Genomic DNA, 19409 nt, shown 5'->3' on the forward strand with positions numbered 1-19409 from the left:
GGATTTCTGAGTTCGAGGCCAGCCTGGTCTACAAAGTGAGTTCCAGGACAGCCAGGGCTACACAGAGAAACCCTGTCTCGGAAAAAAACAAAAAACAACAAAAAACAAACAAAACTTTCCTTTATAAATTGCTTTGGTTAGCCATGTTTGTTAGTGCACACCTTTAATCCCAGTATTTGGTAGGTAGGTGGATCTCTGTGAGTTTAAGGCTAGCCTGGGCTACATAGTGAGTTCTACAATAGCCAGGGCTATCAGAGAGACCCTGTGTCAAACAAACAAAAACCCAAAACAAAACAAAACAAAATTTTAAAAGTTGCCTTGGCCATTGTGTCCTGTTGCAGTAATAGAATAGTAACAAGACACATGAAAAACTGTTCCACAGCACTCATCTCTGCGGACATGAGAACTACAGTGAGACCCATCCCACCCCATTCGGATGACAACGATGAGAGAAAAAGGCAGGGCTGTATGGAATGTTTATACATCCATGTTCACAGCAGCACTGCAACAGCTTAGCCACAGGCGCAGTCTGAATGTTTACTCATGTATGAATACATTAGCAGTATGTGCAGTGTACACACACAAAAATACTACGCAGCCCTCAGAAAGGAAATGCTACCACACACTACGCTGGATAAATTTGAAGACATTATGCTGAGTAAGTCAGTCAGTCATAAAATGATTAAAAAAAAAAAAAAAAAACCTAAAAGATTAGAAATAGATCTGCCATAACAGAGAGACTCATTCTATTTCTATGTCTAGCCCTCCCCACTGTCCACTCTGCCTTACAATCCCACACAGTGCCTCTCCTCCAGGGTCACACTCTGCCCCATCTTCCTTGTGCTATTACCAACTAAATGCCACCCCTCACCTACCTTAAAAAGTTTCTGAGAGTGTTTGATCATAAAAGCCATTCCTGTGTTTAACTTTATGATATTCTCCTGAAGATCATTTGCAGTGACCTAGTCAGTGGAAAGAGACCAAACAAAGAGCATTAAGAACTGAGAAGTGCTCACCAGTGCATGTCGCTGAAAGGCTTTGGGCTAGCAGGTTTCCAGTTAAAAAGACATAATAAGCCGGTTGTGGTGGTGCACGCCTTTAATCCCAGCACTNGGGAGGCAGAGGCAGGCGGATTTCTGAGTTCGAGGCCAGCCTGGTCTACAAAGTGAGTTCCAGGACAGCCAGGGCTACACAGAGAAACCCTGTCTCGAAAAACCAAAAAAAAAAAAAAAACCAGGGAAAAAAAAAAAGAAAAAGAAAAGAAAATCAAGCCCTAAAGATCTTCCCCTCAATACTAACATTTTTGGGCCACAGGACATGGGGTGCAAACATAAGAGCAAGGTTATGGGCAGACATCTTGTTCTTGTCTTGCTTTTTCGCTGTTTGGTACAGGAGATCAAGCAGTAACTTTAGCAAGTTACGATTGGCTGGAGGGAGGATGAGGAAGAGCAGCTGCAGGGCCTCAATCTGCCGCTCCTTGTCTGGTATGTTGGTCTTATTTCCTTTATCATCAAACTGCATCAGATCTGGAAAACAAAACAAAACAAAATATTATTAGAAAGGAAAAAATAAACCAGCCAAAAAAAGTCAATGCAATTTTGATTATTATTTTCCTCTCACTCCCACTAAAGAAAGAGAAGGAAAAAAAAAATCAATCATAAAGGAAACTCAAAACTGCTAATATCGGGCTGGTAAGATGGCTCAGTGGGTAAGAGCACCCGACTGCTCTTCCGAAGGTCCAGAGTTCAAATCCCAGCAACCACATGGTGGCTCGCAACGATCCGTAACGAGATCTGGCGCCCTCTTCTGGAGTGTCTGAAGACAGCTACAGTGTACTTACATATAATAATAAATAAATAAATCTTTAAAAAAAAAAAAAAACTGCTAATATCTTAGGAAGGTCCTAGATTCAAATACCAATACTATAAAAAACTAATAAAATCAAATAGGCAACGAATGGACTTTGCAAAGTCCTTCCTGTGTGACTATGAACATGTTCGCAGGGAAATCATGAACCCCAGAACCACAAGAAAGAAAAAGCAAAACATAAGAACTAATGTCAATCTAAGTCAACAACTAAAGACAACCCAATTTTAAATGTGAGAAAGCTTTAAAGAGAAGGTTAGGTGTGATGATGCACACCTGCGGGCCTAGCACTGAGGAGGAGGAGAGGCAGCCTGAGTCACTTATCTCAAACAAACAAACAAACAAACAAACAAACCTACTAACTAAATAGGCATCCCTTCAAAGAAAAGAGCATACACAAGCCAGGCACAGTGATGCACACCTATGGTTCTAGTTACTTAGGAGGCAGATAAAGAATTGTGAGTTTGAGGCCAGCCTAGGTAATTTAGCAAGGTCTGTTAATTTAAAGAAAGGGGAAGAGGGAATGATGTCGTAAGAGTGGTCCAGCTGAGCATGCTGGGATGTCAGCTATCAATAAAACAGTCACACCGACTGGGACAACCTGAACAAAAGCACTGGCAATACAAATGTAGGAGAGCACAAGCCTTCTACTATTGGTGAGAGCACTAAATGGTGTGACCACTTTGGGTCTTTTGCCTGCATGTATGTGTGCAACACATGTGTGCACTGCTCACTGAGGCCAGAAGAGAGCATCAGATCTCCTGAAACTGGAGTTATAGACAGCTGTAAACCACAAAGTAGGTGCTGGGAATTGAACCAGGGTCCTCTTAACCACTGAGCCATCTCTCCAGCCCCAGTGGAACCACTTTGGAAAACATGTGGGCCTCAAAATGTTAGTTACAGTGATGTCCCAACAATACCCAAAAGAATGGGAATCATGTACACAGGAGCTTTGATGATGTCAGCCCTGCTCTTCCCGACCCCCATATGCCGTGGCTAAAGGGTAAGTCAGAGGGAACCGTGTACGGCATCACTCCAAGCAGCTCTGCTCCAACTGTGCCACAGTGCATGTGCTCTCAAGAACAGGGAGTCACCAGGCAGCCCGATGGAGGACATCAGCTACTGCACCAAACATGGCAGAGAGAACTGACTCCTACGAATGCATGTTATGTCATGTGCACAGAACATACAAAATAAAGAGAACAATGAAGAGGAAGAAGACAACTGATCAAATCAAACTTAACTGCCAAGATCTGTACTCAGAGGAGGCCAGTAGGCTCCTGAAGTCTGAGCCAACATCAGAGCACTGTAGAGAGTAACAAGCAACGGGATATCACAAAGGACTTTACTTTTCATCTCTTTCTTATCCTTATACTCACCAGCAATTTTGAGGTGTACGTGGAAATGTTTATGGGTCAGCAGGGGCTCTGGTAACTCTCCTAGGAACATCTTCAGCAGCGTGGCCACATCATTGGAGTGAAACTCTCCTGAATCCAAGTCAATATCAGTTCCGTTATTGAGAGCATCCCTCAAAAGCTGCTGCCGAACACTGTTGCCTGGTACTCTAAACAAGCCCTCTACTCGCAAGTCTGCTCAGCACGGACAGGCCAAAAGAAACAAAAGAGAATCAATGATTAATGTACACAGAATAAATATACCTTTCCCTTTAAAGATCTTTCACAGAGCCCTTTCTAAAGAAGGTTTTGACAATATTTCTAGGCAAGTTTGAAACCTTGTGGGGCCCCTGAACATCTGAAGATGACTGAGGTACCATTAGATACTGAATTTAACATAATCAATAACTCCCCCCAAAAAAGCTTGATAAGTAAGGTGAAAGAAAACTCAAATCTTAAGACCCCTTGTGAGGTTTCACAGATAAACTCTGAGAGAGAACAGACTCTCAAGGAGCAGAGTTTATCTATGAAAATTTGTGGTGCCTGTAAACTGTTTTCTTCAGCCAAGAATAAATGTAGTCTCTGCATTGTTGTGTGACTCAGAGAATTCTAATAAATCACCCTGCAGCTAAGAGACTCCCAAAAGCTTAGAGTCACTCCAATAAGCCATCCCCACCCAACTAGTTCTTGAAAAGAAAGCTTGTCCATGTTTCCATCTTTGGACGTCCCCCCAATTCTGGGGCCTGAGTTTGTGCCCAAGGAATCAGGCAAGTGATAGCAAAGGCATGAATGGGACCCCACAGCAAACTGAAAACCACGCCCCTGTGCTATAGCAGATCATACCCACACAGCAGCTGGGTTGAAGGAGCCAGGTATTCTCATCACTCAAACAAGCTGAAAGCCTGAATTCTCCTCATCTTAAATCCCTGATGGCTTGTTATGGTTTTAATACATCTTTGGCCAACAACAACCAACCAAAAACCCCCCACAAATTCAGATGCCTCAAAAGCCATTTTCTTAAAATATTTTTTTTTAATTTTTTGTAGATTGTTGTTTTGCCTGCATGTATGTCTGCATGAGGGTGTTGGGTCCTCTGGAGCTGGAGTTACAGACAGTTTTAAGTCACCATGTGAGTGCTAGAAATTGAACCCAGGTCCTCTGGAAGAACAGAGCCATTTCTCCAGCTCCTGCCTCAAACCCTTTTAAGATGTGAGCCTGCAACCTCTGCTGTAGCTCCTCCTACACAGCATCTTACATCCAGTAAGTCAGAAAGGTTGTGTGGGCTGATACTTTAAATGTATCAAGTTGGGTTCCTAGAACAACAACCTGGAGGCCTACTAAAAACTGAAATGAGAATGACAGATTAGCCACAGAGCTCTGAAGATGAAAGTATCACGCTTTCTTGAATAAATGTCATAATTCTTTATCGTAATTCTTTAGGAACATGGAATTGTTGCAGAATTGTCAGAGTTAAGAGGTAATTATAATTTTATAACATTATCTAATATATCTACATCTTTGAAAATAAGGCAAATCAATAACTGATATGAAATTCAGGGGGACTGGTGAGATGGCTCAGTGGGTAAGAGCACCCGACTGCTCTTCCGAAGGTCCAGAGTTCAAATCCCAGCAACCACATGGTGGCTCACAACCATCCGTAACAAGATCTGGCGCCCTCTTCTGGAGTATCTGAAGACAGCTACAGTGTACTTACATATAATAAATAAATAAATCTTTAAAAAAAAAAAAAAAAAAGAAATTCAAAGGGAATATATTTTTTGAAAATCTACCACCCAAAATTATCAGAGGTTCTTTTTGTTGTTGTTGATGGGTAGTTGGCACCTACTAATCCATTAGTCAACCCTCAAAGGAAAACTGGCAATTCTTCATTAAACACAGAACACTGAAGCTTTGCGTAGTCTTACTTTTGTGCAGATATTCAATCAGCTGATAAATCTGGGCAATGCCTTCCTCCGTCAACGGAGATCCAAATACCACTCCTTTTTCTGGAAAAAAAAAGTCATAGGACCAGGCTATAACTACATCAAGAGTACAAGGCCATCAGTGTAATGATTCTTTCTCATGTGCATGTACTTATGCAGGGGCAAGACACACACGGTGTCAGACGACAGCTTATGGAAGGGGGTTCTTTCCTGTCACCATGTGAGTGCTGCATCATCCGGCCAGCATCGGATGCCTTTACCTGAGACCCATCTCACCTGCACAAACACCACGGTTCTAAAATCATCCAAGCATCCTGTCATTGACTGTTTTCACAAGATTGGTAAACAAAAATCTAAAAAGAATTTAAAACTAAAGACTAGGAATATACCTAAAAAATGCAGCCAGAGCAACTGCCCAGTCAATTCTTTCCAAATTTGATGTCAGATTGTGAATTCCTGGAGGCATAAACTTTTCTTATTTAAGCACACTGATATTTAATTTAAAAATAAGAACCTGAAGGTGATTGTCAAGTCATGACAATTATCACTAGAGTTGATACAGGATATAATCTTTTTTCTTTTCTTTAACATGTTTAATAATTCACGTCTTTCCATGTGTATGTGTGTGGGTTACACATATGTGGTGGTGCATATGTATGAGGATATGGTCTTTGAATGTTTAAATATTTCAGCCTGCCTAATGATTACCTCATATTTAATAAAATAAAACAGGGCCCCTTTAATTATCTTATCAAAAGTAGAATCCACACTTCCTGGCTGACTCTGCGGCCTGTCCCATAGGAGGGAAGTCATACCTAATACCTAATACTGTCAGCCTGGTCAAAAGCCCATGGCTGGGGGGGCCCACAGGCCTTCAGGAGCAACCTACTATTGTTTTGCTAAATTATCCAGCTGTCAAACTGTCTTCTAAATATTTATGCTACAGATGTGAGCTGCTTTCAGCCTCAGCCAGAAAGCCTTCTTTTTCAAGTGGGCATCAGTAGATGTAGAAACTCACAATGGTCACCATGCTTGGAACAGCTGCTTGTGAGTACTCAACCCTACACGGTACATCAGTATCAGCATTCTCCCCAGGAGATTCAAGGAACTTGGACAAAAAAAACAACAACAACAACAACAACAACGTAGGAGCCAGCGATTGTGGTGGAATGCTGTGAAGTGCTTTCTTCTGGAGATGAAATGCATGCCACACTTACTGCCTCACAGCAGCTGTGGGTACCTGTCAAGACCTGCACAAGACCAAGCCAGTCAACATCCCAGCACGATGGGGGAGGGGTCCAAAGGCCCCCCCAGCTAGCTGTGGACTACTGCAGTTGATGGCTGCTGGGGGAAGGAGGCAGTTCCTCTGTGGAGGTGTAGCCACACGGCAACTCCTCACGCTCCACAGCCCCGTGCATACAGAAATCACAAATTAGACTCTGTGGGTTATTAAAAAAAAATAAAAACAAACAAAAAAACCCCTGGGCAAGGTGGCACACAGGTCAAATCTCAACACTGGAGAGCAGAGTCTGGGGCTCTCTGGGGAGCTCAAAGACACTAGTCTATACAGCATGTTCCTGACCAGCCAGGACTATATAATGAGAGCCTGTCTAAATATAAACAAACAGGAAGGAAGGAAGGAACAAAGGAAGGAAGGGAGGGAGGGAGGACATGAAGCTCAGATGGGAATACACAAAAGGAGTCCAGGGGAAGTTGGAGGGAAGGAGGCAGACAAGATCATAAAACATTGTATACACAAATGAAATTCTCAGAGAATAAATCATACATAATACGTATGTGTATATACATATTCATACACCACCTCTCTCTCTCTCTCTCTCTCACACACACACTCACACACACACACACAGACTACACAAGTGGTGCTACAACTAGAAAAGCTTGGTTTTGGAGGTGATATAAGAACTGACATTATCTAAGCAGTCCACAGAATGAAAATGTTTGCAAACTACTGTAGTATGTATTTATTTACTTATTTATTTTGATTTTTGAGAAAATGTCTGTTTATGTAATCCTGGCTGTATTAAGGCTTGCTATGTAGACCAGGCTAGCCTCAAACTCACCGAGCTCCTTATGCCTCTGCCTTCTGAGTGTTGGGACCAAAGGTGTGCACTACCAGATCCAGCTCTTTTTTTTTTTTTTTTTTTGGGGGGGGGGGGGGGGGGGGGGGGGGGGGGGGGGGGGCTTTTTTTTTTTTTTTTGGGGGGGGGGGGGGGGGGGGGGGGGGGGGGGGTAAGTTTGTATGTAGTTCCGTGGTAGAAAGACTGCTAGTATGGATGTAGTCATGAGTTCATCCTCAGTAGAAGAACAATTATTCAGCATCCTTAACTGTCTCCTCCTGCTATGTAACTTTACTCTGGTGTCATTTTAACTGAATGAAGCAGTGCATTCCTGTAGTTCCAGCTATTCTAAAGCCTGAGGGTAAGACAATTACTTGAGCCTGGGCAAGAGAGTGTGATACAAACTCATAAAGAAAGGCAAGATGGAAGGGAGGGAAGGAAGGAAGAATACCTGAAAAACATTGTTTTCCTATACTACTCACAGGGCATGAAAACTGAGATGCCCATGATAAACCTAAACCAAGCACAACATCTCTCAAGACTGCGTGTACTTTCTATCTCCTCTTCCTCTGCCCCCTTTTCTTCACCTCCCCTTCCCTCTCTCCTGTCCTCCTCCTCCTCCTCCTTTTCTTCCTCCGGTCTCTTGACCAGGGTTTACAGTGTGCCCAGGCTGCCCTCAAGCTTCAGGTGATTTGCATCGTCATTTAATTCTGCTAACAAAAGTGAAGTCAAAACACCAAAGTTCTCAGTGAGGCGCAGATGTTGAGAGGATAAAGCCCGCACTGGGAGGAAGGGGCAACAGCTAAAAGCACTTATCCACTCCTGCAGAGGACCTGGCATGGTGGCTCACACCTGCCTCAACCCCAGTTCCAAGGGATCTGATGCCCTCTTCTGGCTCCCATGGGCACTTGCATATATCTGGTACACATACAAACAGGCACACAAACATATAACAAATTTCAAAGTACATAATTTTTTTCAAATAGAGAGTAAAGGCCAATCAGCAGCTAAGACCCACTGCCCTCCATAGGCACCAGACCTACCTTTCCGCTTGAGAGACATCAGAGACCTGAAGAATCCTGCTGCTGGGCCAGCCCCACCAGGCAGCTTAAGGTCCACTTCACCCATCAGCTGAGCCAACTCAGTTCCCGGCAAATCAATAAGCCTTGTGATGTTGCTGACCACCAATTCGGTGAACACCTCTGGTTTCTCATGTCGGAGTTTCTCCACAAAAAAGTCAGGATTGAAGATAATAGGCTGACCTCGAAGGGGAGAGTCATTGCAAATGACAAAATTGCAGATGGCATCACTAGGAAAAAAAGAAAAAAATCAAGCAGAAGTGTTTCAGAGGGAAACATTTCATTTTGTGTTTCTCGCTTCCTAGCCCAGGGTTCATCAGTTCCCGAGGGCGCACAGCAGAGGGCTCCTAACAGGCAGCTCCCTCTGGTACAAGCAGCTGACCTTGGAGTCTGCTCTTCATAGACAAAAAGCATTTGCAGAATGGAAGAGGCTTGCAGCTACATAAAGATATACATTAATGCAGCTTTGCCTAGGCCCACAGACAGGTTTTAGCTGGTTGACCAGTTAGTTAGGGGTTCTTTGTGCACACTAGTCAAGGGCTCTGTGACGTTGTGCTACTAGAGTTAAACCCATTTTCACTTTTTTTTTTTTTTTTTTTTGGTTTTTCGAGACAGGGTTTCTCTGTATAGCCCTGGCTGTCCTGGCACTCACTTTGTAGACCAGGCTGGCCTCGAACTCCGAAATCCACCTGCCTCTGCCTCCCGAGTGCTGGGATCAAAGGCGTTCGCCACTACGCCTGGCTCCATTTTCACTTTTAAATCTTTCCCTCTGCATACCTCTGACGCATGAGTTAGTATGGAAGTCTCACTCTTGCTTAGAAAGGTTCTTCTCTACAAGGCCCTGCTCGTCATAGTTAAGAACTCAATCGCTGAGCCAGGAAGACAGCCAAGCCTGAGGACCTGAGGTTGATACCTGACTCCCACATGATGGAAGTAGAGGACTGATTCCCACCAGCTGTCCTGAGCCCCACACCTCATGCTGTGGTGTATACCCTCACAACAACACACAAAATAAACACGGGTCAAAAATGGTTTTAAGTATAAATTTTCTAAAAATAACTCTACTGTGGGCATGGTGGCACATGACTGTAATCCCAGCATGCTCCATGAGGCTGAGGTGGGAAGATCGGGAGTCGGGAGAGCAGCCTATCTAATGCGACCCTGACTCAAGCAGTCGTTAAGTTGTTAGAGAGGGCACTTGCTGCTTTCCCAGAAACGGAGTTTGGTCACCAGCACCCACGTCAGGGAGCTCACCAGTAACTACCGCTCCAGGGGATCTGAAAATAATTTAAACTTCTAAAAAATAATGATTATTATTACTAAAGTTAATTTAATAATAAGAATGTATTACTCCACCTCCTATAGTACACATGATTGTTTGCACTCATCATTGATTATTCCTAATGGCTGCTCCTAACCCTTATCATCTACATACAGTCATCAGTTATATAGCAGATGAATAAACGTAACACATCACAAAGGACTACTTACCATACTTCAGTAAAGCAAAGCGAAATTCACCTGACTCATACAAATACTTTCACAATAAAACATCCACTGCACCCAGGCTATCAAGCACTGTTCCAGGAAAAGTATGTCTCTAAATATTAAACAGGCCTAATCAACAGCACATCTTGCTAACCCGACATGACCTTCCCTCACAGTGCTGGGCTCTCTGCATGCTAGGCAAGCGCTCTTCCCAGCAGTATCTCCAACCTTGGTTGGTGTGCTGTGCTGTGGTGTGGTTTGGTTTGTTGTTTTTTGAGACAAGGTCTCTCAAACTACAGCCAAGGCTGGCCTGCAATTCACTCTCTAGCTCTACTGCCTCAACTTCCCAAATCCTGGGGTTACAGGTGTAAACTACCATACCCAGTTAATAATTTTTGTTTGTGATACTGGTAGTTAAAGCCAGGACCAAGTACATGCTAGACAACTGCTCTTCCACTGAGCCGCATCCTCAGCCTAGCTGATAATTTTTAATAACACCATAATGAAAAGTTCATCAAATCTAATCAGTACGTCCTTGAAAATAAATGATTGCACAATCTTAACAGCCCCAATCTTCAGTCTGTGGCTACTATATGCCTTTCACTATAAAAAATCACAAAGAATTTAGGGCCAGCAAGATGGCTTAGCCAGTAAAATTGCTCACCACCAAGCTCAACAATCTGAGCTTGATCCCTAGGAGCCACAGGGAAGGAGAAAATCAACTCCTACAAACTGTCCTCTGAGTGGCACACACACACACACAAGTCACATCAGAACTTTGAGCTCTGGATGTGTGCTCAGACCTCACTCTTAGAAGCTCTTAGAAGCTTATCTGCTCAGCCTTCCGCAGTAGCTCTCACGGATTTGCTACATAAACCACATACAGCACATCGGTTTACATGCCAGTTACAATCAGAAGCTTTCACCCTTTAACAAGAGGCACTTTTTACAGTGTCAGTTATTACAGAACAGAAACAAGAGTCACTATGGAGGAACTACTGTTTATAATCACTGCAAGTGACCATCAAAAAAACATCAGGAAATGCACAGCACAAGAAAAATAACCATGAGGTTGTCTAATCATTTACTGTAATTCACATGCCTTTTAAACCTGGTTTCTGACCAGATTATCTCTAACATTAATGTATATAAAGCACATTATGTCCTAGTCCTGAAGTAGAAACTTGTATACATGTAAAAGCCTACAGACTTGCATTATTTTAACATCCAGAGCATGACTGGTTAAGACTGAGATTTTTGTCACTGCTGTCCCTTCCAGTCCTAAACTGGATCAAATACACACACTTGAAAAGGAACAAGAAACACAAAGCCCTCCTTCCTACCAGTCATCACCCTAAAATACGCTTTCTCCTAAGCAGCTTAAACCGGTTCAAGGCTGCCTTAAGGAAGGAAGATGGACTGGAAGCCCTGACTGCATGGTTCAGCATAAACCGACTCATCTACTTTCCCCTCTGCGCCCCACCCACTCTGCCAAGTTCATTCACTCTATGATGCCACATTGTTTCCTTAAGCAAATTATCTTTTAACTTTTTCACCTTCTCAGAGTAGAGCAGCTGTACGAGGACTTGTAAGACAGAAATCATTGAAAGTAAAATGATAAGAGGCAGAAAATAGTTGAGAGGTTTTCTTTTGAAGTTCCCCCATATTACAAAGCCCACTAATCCTTTCCCAAAGAACAAACACTTCCACAACACAAAGCTAGCAATATCTTTCACTAACTGCATATAACATAAGACATTTCTAGGACTAAAAAAAAATAGCATCCTATTCTACAAGATTTTAACACTAAATTCGCTCAAGTTCAAGAAAAATAAAACTTCTTACATAAACGCCGAAAGCTTCTGATGAGGCATGGCTAAGCACAAGAGACAGGGCAAAGCTTTCGCCTGCTGTGACAAAGGACTCTCCTTTCCGGCCCCTGTACAACCTACACAAATTCCAGGCATGTAGGAGGCACAAGGACATATTATGGGGCCTGAGAAGCGTACTTACTAAGCTCTAAGGACTGTTCTGCAAGGAGGAACAAAACAGAAGTAAAGAACTAGACTAGCTAACTGTACTTGCCTGCCTCTGAGGGAAAGCCAACAGCAAACTCCCCTCACCACTTCTACACCGAGGGTTATAGAAAATGAAACATCACATATGTACACAGGCACACAGGATGAAGAATTTCATAATATGGAGGAAGGATAATCTCTACATCAAACACAAAAAATACATTCCCTGGTTTACAGAGTGAGCTCCAGGACAGTCAGGACTGCACAGAGGAAACCCTGTCTTGAAAAACCAAAAAAATAGAAAGAAAAAGAGCAAAAAATACATTCCAGCTCCAGCTTCCAGAAGTCATATTTGGTTTAGTTTTTTTGTTTGTTTGTTTGTTTGTTTGTTTGTTTGTTTGTTTGTTTTGGGGGGGTTCGAGACAGGGTTTCTCTGTGTAGCCCTGGCTGTCCTGGAACTCACTCTGTAGACCATGCTGGCCTCGAACTCAGAAATTCGCCTGCCTCTGTGTCCCAAATGCTGGGATTAAAAGTGTGTGCCACCACGCCCAGTTCTTTTTTTTTTTTTTTTTTTTTTAATGTGTATATGTGTGTACCTGTGTGAGTTTGTACTCCAAGTATATGCAGGTACCCACAGGAGCCAGAGGTAACCAGATGCCTGGAACTTACATTATAGGTGGTTGTGTTCCACCTGACATGGCTACTAGAAACCAAACCAGAGTCCTCAGCAAAAGCAGTAAACATTCTTAACTGGTGAACCATTTTTCTAGCCCAGCTCAGGTTGGAAAATGAAAATTCCAGTGCCAGGTGTGGGATAATTTCCACTGGTCAGAGAGATGCCAGAGGTTCCAAAACAACACAAGCTTTTGTTAATAGATTATATTGGTAGATATCACACAATTTGGTCTTAGTGAGAGATCCTGTCTCAGAAACAGAGTGGCTAACTCCTGAGGAACAACTACCCAAGGTTGATCTCTGCCCCCTCTACAAACATGCACACATGCACGCACACGTATACACACACATACATACACAGACACACCCACACAAATTTAGGGCTAGGAATTGGCACATGGTAGAGTGTTTGCCTGGTACACTCAGAGCCCTTTGTTCTGTACCCAAAAAAAAGGGGGGAGGGCAGGTATGTCAGAAGCAGGAAATAGGAAAATGAGTAGTTAGGTGTGTAGGTAACTAGATAAGCATCTATCTCCAAGAATGGCTGAGGCCAGAGTCATTTTACAACCTGGCTGCAGTCTACAGTGATTTCTCTACCACTAGATGGTACTCTGTATGTAAAGTGATATGCTTGCAGAAGGGGCTGGACACAGGATCCACCTTTGAAAAATCAATTAAGGAAAAATGAAATGCAAGTGCTTCTGAGGGCACCGAAGCCATGAACCCGCACAGCTCCCGGGAGCAAGCCCAGCAGCCTGCAGATGGATCTTTTGGCTGACTCTATCCAAACTAGAAACCCACAAAACTAAATGTTTCCTCCCTGGTGAATTGCTTAACTTGATTTCTTCTCCAAGAACCACAACCTTGGCAGCTTTCCTCAAAATATGAGCTATATTTAAAGTTGTCTAAACCTGACTTACCATCCTAGGAGAAGTATTCACTCTCTTGCTGTGTTTTCAACCCTAAGAGGCTCTGAAACTCAGTGTTAGGTTCATCCCTTTATTAGGGGCAAATTAGAAAAGGAATAAAGTATCAAATAAACTAATACATTCTCCCTCTTCCTGCACTCTCCATAGCAAGTTTTAAGTTGGATCATGAAAGCTGTACATAGAGAATACAAAATGAATGGGCCATGTGCCGGGCTTACAGGCTTCATAGCTACAGCAAGCAGTCCGAGCAGTAAGCAGCACCACATGGTCTTACAGCACAGTACCCACTTCCTTAGATGATCTTAGACACTCAAACCTTAAAGTCGACACTTAAGTGGCACTGTCCTGCCGAGGTTCTGTAACGTGATCTTAGCTCCCACGCGCCAAAAATCTCCAAAATGTATTCAGCCTCTGTATCTGATCTCAACTTAAACCAAGTGAAGCCACAAGAACAACTTGACATGAACGACAAGCCAGAGGTGAAAGAAGCCTTGGCGGGCTGCTCAGTGGTTAAGAGCACTGACTGCTTTTTTCGAAGGTCCTGAGTTCAAATCCCAGCAACCACATGGTGGCTCACAAACATCCGTAATGAAATCTGACGCCTTCTTCTAGTGTGCCTAAAGACAGCTATAATGTACTTACATATAATAATAAATAAATCTTTGGGCCAAAGCGGGAAAAAAAGAAAAAAGAAAGAAAGCTGCCTTGGCGAAAGGCACCTCCTTACCCCACACACTGGAATCTAAAGGAGAACTGTGTTCTCCAGGATGACAAAGTAATGTTCTCAACCAAGACACTGGGCTACACTTCTCAGAGGGTCCATGACGCCACTTTAATGGCTTATTGGAAATGTTTATCCTTTTGAGGGTCAAAAGAATTGCCATTGCTCTTGTGGTTGACTCCTCCCACAATCTCCTTCCTCCAAACAATGTACAATGAGAAGGAAGCTAATTGCAGTAGAAAAGTTAACACCACTGGGCTTGTGAAATGGCTCAGTGGGGAAAGCACTTCCTGCCAAGCCTGAGACCTGTGACTCCTAGGACCTATGCTGAAAAGAGAACCAACCCTTGCAAGCTATCTGCTGACCTCCAAAGTGTGCCACGACACACCACACAACAACGGGAGTAGGGGATGTTGTTCTTTTAAACATGGCAGAAGGCCGGGTGGTGGAGGCATGCGCCTTTAATCCCAGGATTTGGGAGGCAGAGGCTGGTGGAGTTCAAGGCCAGCCTGGTCTAAAGAGTGAGTTTCAGGATAGCCAAAGCTACACAGAGAAATGCTGTCTCAAAAATACTTTTAAAAAAAGTACCATCAGGGGCTGGCGAGACAGCTCAGTCATAAAGAAGCTGGCTGAGCTCCCAGAGGACCAGGAGTAGTTCTCAGTACACACACCACGAAGCTTAAAACCACCTGTAACTCCAGCTCCAGGGGACCCGACACCATCTCCTGGCCTATATGGACAGTTGCATATATGTGGTACACACAGACATACACACACACATAAAAATAATTTTTTAAAGTAACATCAAACTGGGCGGTGGTGGCCTTAAATCCCAGCACTTGAGAGGCAGAGGCAGAGGCAGGCGGATTTCTGAGTTCGAGGCCAGCCTGGTCTACAAAGTGAGTTCCAGGACAGCCAGGGCTATACAGAGAAACCGAAAAAAAAAAAACAAAAAACAAAACAAAACAAAAAAAAAAAAAAGAGTAACATCAAAATCCCCTATTTGAGAATGTTCTATAGAATATCTCACTAATAAGGTCTCTCTTACTCCTCAAATAAGTAGAGTTGAAGTCTCAGAAGATTATTTTCTATAGACTTTAAATGGCAAGGATCCCTGGTAATTAGTACTGGAAGCAATTCTACACTACATGTGTGTGTTCCAAGTCCAAAATGATGAATACGGTCCAAGAATAAGACAGTGCTTTTGCTCTAGAGGATCTTATTGAAAATACATTAGTTTGGGGGACTTTTGTTTGTTTGTTTTTGTTTTGTCTAAAGACAGGGTTTCTCTGTGTAGCCCTGGCTGTCCTGGAACTCTGTAAACCAGGTTGGCTTTGAACTCAGAAATCCACCTGCCTCTGCCTCCCAAGTGCTGGGATTAAAGGAGTGTGCCACTACCACCCAGCCTCTGTTTTGTCTTTTGAGACAGGTCTCACTACTGTAGCCCAGGTTGATCTTAAAGTCACCATCCTCAATAACCCGAGGGCTGAGATGTACAGGTCTGTGCTCATATATGATCTTCGATTCTTTAAACTTTTATTATTGTTAGCATAGGATCATTATATAGAAAAAGATATATAACATATAGTCATTGTCCACGATGGTGGATTTTTATTTTAGTTATGGTTTTTGAGGCAGGTCTCGTGTAGCCCAGGCTGGCATCCAGTACTACACATAAGATGTGGCTGACCTTTGAACTCCTGACTCCCCTGCTTCTACCTCACTAGTGCTATGCTTACAGGTGTTCACCACCACATCTAGTTATACTATCTTGACTTTAGAGCAAAAGAAAAAACAAAAAAGGATGGTGATATAGTTCAGCAATACATGCCTCCCAGGCACCACAACAGACAAAGGTAGTGGGGCAATAAGCACAGGAGAAGCTCGGGCACAGAGTGGAAGCACCCAGATAAGCTCAGTTAATGGTGCTATCACAGATGCTGGGAGGGAGCCCTGTACCTGTGCTCTATAATGGCTTGTATCTATCAGTTTTCTCATACGTGAAAACTACCGAACAGGCGATTTGGTATTAACCTACTCTCTACCAACTAGGTTAAAAAGAGGAAATAAGAAGGACAAGGAAAATAGAGAGCCCAGAAACACACTCACAGAGTGCCTGAAACTTTGATATACAGTAGCAACTACTTCACAAACATTAATGAAATATCAGTTCCATAAAAAGGAAAAAATATGACAATTTTCTCTTAACGGCCCCCTAATAATCAAACAGCAAACTACACTCCAAAAATAAGGTTTTAATTCCAGTCTCTTCTAAATGAAATGGAATTAGCAAAATCCCACTTGGGAACTTCAGTTAATAAAAGAACAGTCACCCCTTATATCAACTTGTCTCTTCTCTAAATCTCCAAACCCTAGAACATACAGAGATAATTCTATTCGTAGATATTTTTAAAGTTTTTAAAATAACAGCACTTTACACATTCAAGTGTGTGGATTAGTATTTACTAAGCAGGTTATTAAGTCATCATTATTTGAAAAAGGCACACAGATTAAAAGAGGCATTATGTCTGTATCTGTTCTTGATGCGTTTGCTCAGTAAGCATGGTGCTCAACTTCTCCATATCACGTCCACTGCAGGGAAGAAAACTCAGTGCAGGGCAGATCCCAACTCAAGACAAGACTACCAAGGCTCAACATAAGGAATCCTGCCAACCAGTCCTCAGCATCTCCGTGGTCTAACAGACAGCCGTCATCCTGCCTGTCTCTCTCCTTTCCCTAGGCTTTTCTTCCTAGAGCAAACCCTTTCAGTACCCAGAGATACCAATTATCTACATTACTGCCCAGTACTGAATCTACAGTCATTTTTGTGCCCACTGCTACAAGACATGGATCCCACAGAAGCTGTTCTCAGAGAGCGACTGTCTCCTCCTCAGGACGTGTATGAGAGGCCAAAGACAGAGTTATGCAGCATATCTGTAAATGCTAGGCTACACACCTTGGCAGTGAGATGCCTCCGTGAGTAACGGCACTCACTGCCAAGCCTCACAACCCAAGCATGATCCTCAAATCCACCTGGTGGAAGAAGAGAAACGTGAGTTACTTTCTGCCCTCCTGTGCATGCACTGTGGTACCTAAGTGTGTGTGCACAAGCATGCACAAGCACGATAAATAACAGATTTAAAAATTGTTAGTCCCATTGGTTAAATGGGGCTGGGGATGCGGCTCAGTCAGTAGGAGGCTTGCCTAGCACCACATAAGACAGGGCTTGGTGGCATATGCCTGTAATTCCAGCACTTGGGAGGCAGAGGGAGGAGGTTCCGAAGTTCAAGATTGGGGTTCCCTGGATTACATGAGAGACTCTTGTTTCAAAAAAAAAAGTAAATAAGTAAATAAATAAATAAATAAACAAGCCTCACAAGAAGACTAATCCCCTGCAATATGCAATTGACAAGTACACGGGTAGCTGACACGGGACTGGGAGTGCCAGTCCAGCGGAGATACTTAGCAAGAACCTGTCTCAATAACAACAATAGAGGGTTTCAGATTCAGAGAAAACTGTGTTGATCAGATAGTTAACAGTTTCAAATTTTACATTCAGTTGACAGTAGCCTCAAGGAAGAATTCTAAGTCCTCTTGCTGTAGAACAGTATTTCATTTGTCCTCATTTTCATTACAATTCAGGATTTTCGAGTTGGAGGAGGGATAATCTAATGACATTTATCAACCCACGGGCACAGTTCCCGGGAGAAATAAAAGGTCAAAGAGTGGAAAACTCCTCCATACAAAACAGTAACAATACCCACACAAGCCCATTAGGGCTCAGGAAAAATCAGGCTCACAAACTCGGTTTCCCAAAATTCTTGGTTCTTCTGTTCTGTACTAACTCCGTACCAAAGCATAGCATTGATCATACTCTCTGACAATGTAAGTAATCTCATTCTATTGGAGTGTATCAGTCTCCAATATTTGTAATCGGTTAAAACAGGCTCGGCTTCCAGCCGGGCGTGGTGGCGCACGCCTTTAATCCCAGCACTCGGGAGGCAGAGGCAGGCGGATTTCTGAGTTCGAGGCCAGCCTGGTCTACAAAGTGAGTTCCAGGACAGCCAGGGCTACACAGAGAAACCCTGTCTCGAAAAACCAAAAAAAAAAAAAAAAAAAAAAAAAAAAAAAAAAGACAGGCTCGGCTTTATGACAGGGACAGTACTCGTTCAAGAAAGAAGAAGTGAGATCACAATTTCAAGGAAACATAAAAATCTATCATATTTTGAAGTGTTTGCCAGGATGGGTGCTATACGCTTTAAATAGGTTGTGTCATCCCGTCCAGGTTCTGCAGGAAGTATCGTTATGTTCATTTACAGAAGAAGGCTGAAGCCAAGAAAGGTCAGCCAGCTTGGGGGACAAAAATCCCTTTTAACCATCGCTCAAGTCGCGGCTCTGACTAAAGCGCAGAGGCTGTCACGAAGGACATTTAAAGCTCCCGGGACGTTGTGGGATTCTCTAAACCGCTCTGGGCTTCAGTTGCCACTCAAAACGCTCGGCGCCAGGGCAGACACCATGACCGTGGCTCCGGGGTCTGCAGCCAGAGCGCCGGGAGGGCTCCACACACGGCCGTGGGACTCGCGGAGAGCAGCGCAAGGGAAGCACGGACCGCAAAGACGCGCCTCAGCCCCCGCAGGCGCGTCGGCGAAGACACCACGGGAGAGAGGAACAAAGCCCGGGCCTGTGGACCACGGTGACTCAAGGGCAGGGCGGCGACATCGCTAGCCCACAGTCCCGTCTCCTAGGCAGCAGGACGGAAAACTTGGCTCACCTCTGGCCAGAGTCGCAGACCGGCGCCTCCCCTCCACTCGGCGCCTCAGCCGCCATCTTCCGCGGCAGCTTAGTCTGCAGCCCCGCCTCAGGCACCGCCCCTTAGCCCTTAGATTGGCTAGGATGGTTTTCTAAGCCATGTACGATTGGACAAACCTATAGCCCCGCCTAAATAAGAACCGTTCCATGCTACTATTGGTCTATTCAAATATCTAACTGTCATTGGTAGCACAGAACCAACAAAAGGGCGGGAGAAACACCTGCCCGAGGCCTGCCGGGAGATGTAGTTTCTCGTTTTGATTAACCTATATAGTTGCGCGGATCAAGTCACAAATTCCAGTCTGCGCTCCCCTCCCCGCTAGGTAAATCTCTGAGTTACAAAACTGTCGGTTTTTAAAGTCACTTGAAGAGAAAAGGTTCTTGAGGCCCTGCCCATCCCCCAGAT

General features: G+C 43.7%; 1 protein-coding gene across 1 annotated transcript in view; it reads right to left on the bottom strand.

The window, feature by feature from the left end:
• Window positions 1-19119, bottom strand: part of Arhgap19 (Rho GTPase activating protein 19) — a 35686-nt gene extending 16567 nt beyond the window's left edge. Inside the window, exons 1-6 of the mRNA XM_021152515.2 lie at window positions 18966-19119; window positions 8328-8593; window positions 5186-5266; window positions 3246-3455; window positions 1300-1526; window positions 876-962 (exon numbers count right to left, since the gene is read on the bottom strand). Of these exons, the coding sequence (XP_021008174.1) occupies window positions 876-962; window positions 1300-1526; window positions 3246-3455; window positions 5186-5266; window positions 8328-8593; window positions 18966-19021 (927 nt within the window). The 5' untranslated portion in view covers window positions 19022-19119. The remainder of the gene's footprint in view (window positions 1-875; window positions 963-1299; window positions 1527-3245; window positions 3456-5185; window positions 5267-8327; window positions 8594-18965) is intronic.
• Between the last annotated feature and the right edge of the window lie 290 nt (window positions 19120-19409).

Source organism: Mus caroli, chromosome 19, assembly GCF_900094665.2.
Source record: "Mus caroli chromosome 19, CAROLI_EIJ_v1.1, whole genome shotgun sequence".
Taxonomy (NCBI): Eukaryota; Metazoa; Chordata; class Mammalia; order Rodentia; family Muridae; genus Mus; species Mus caroli.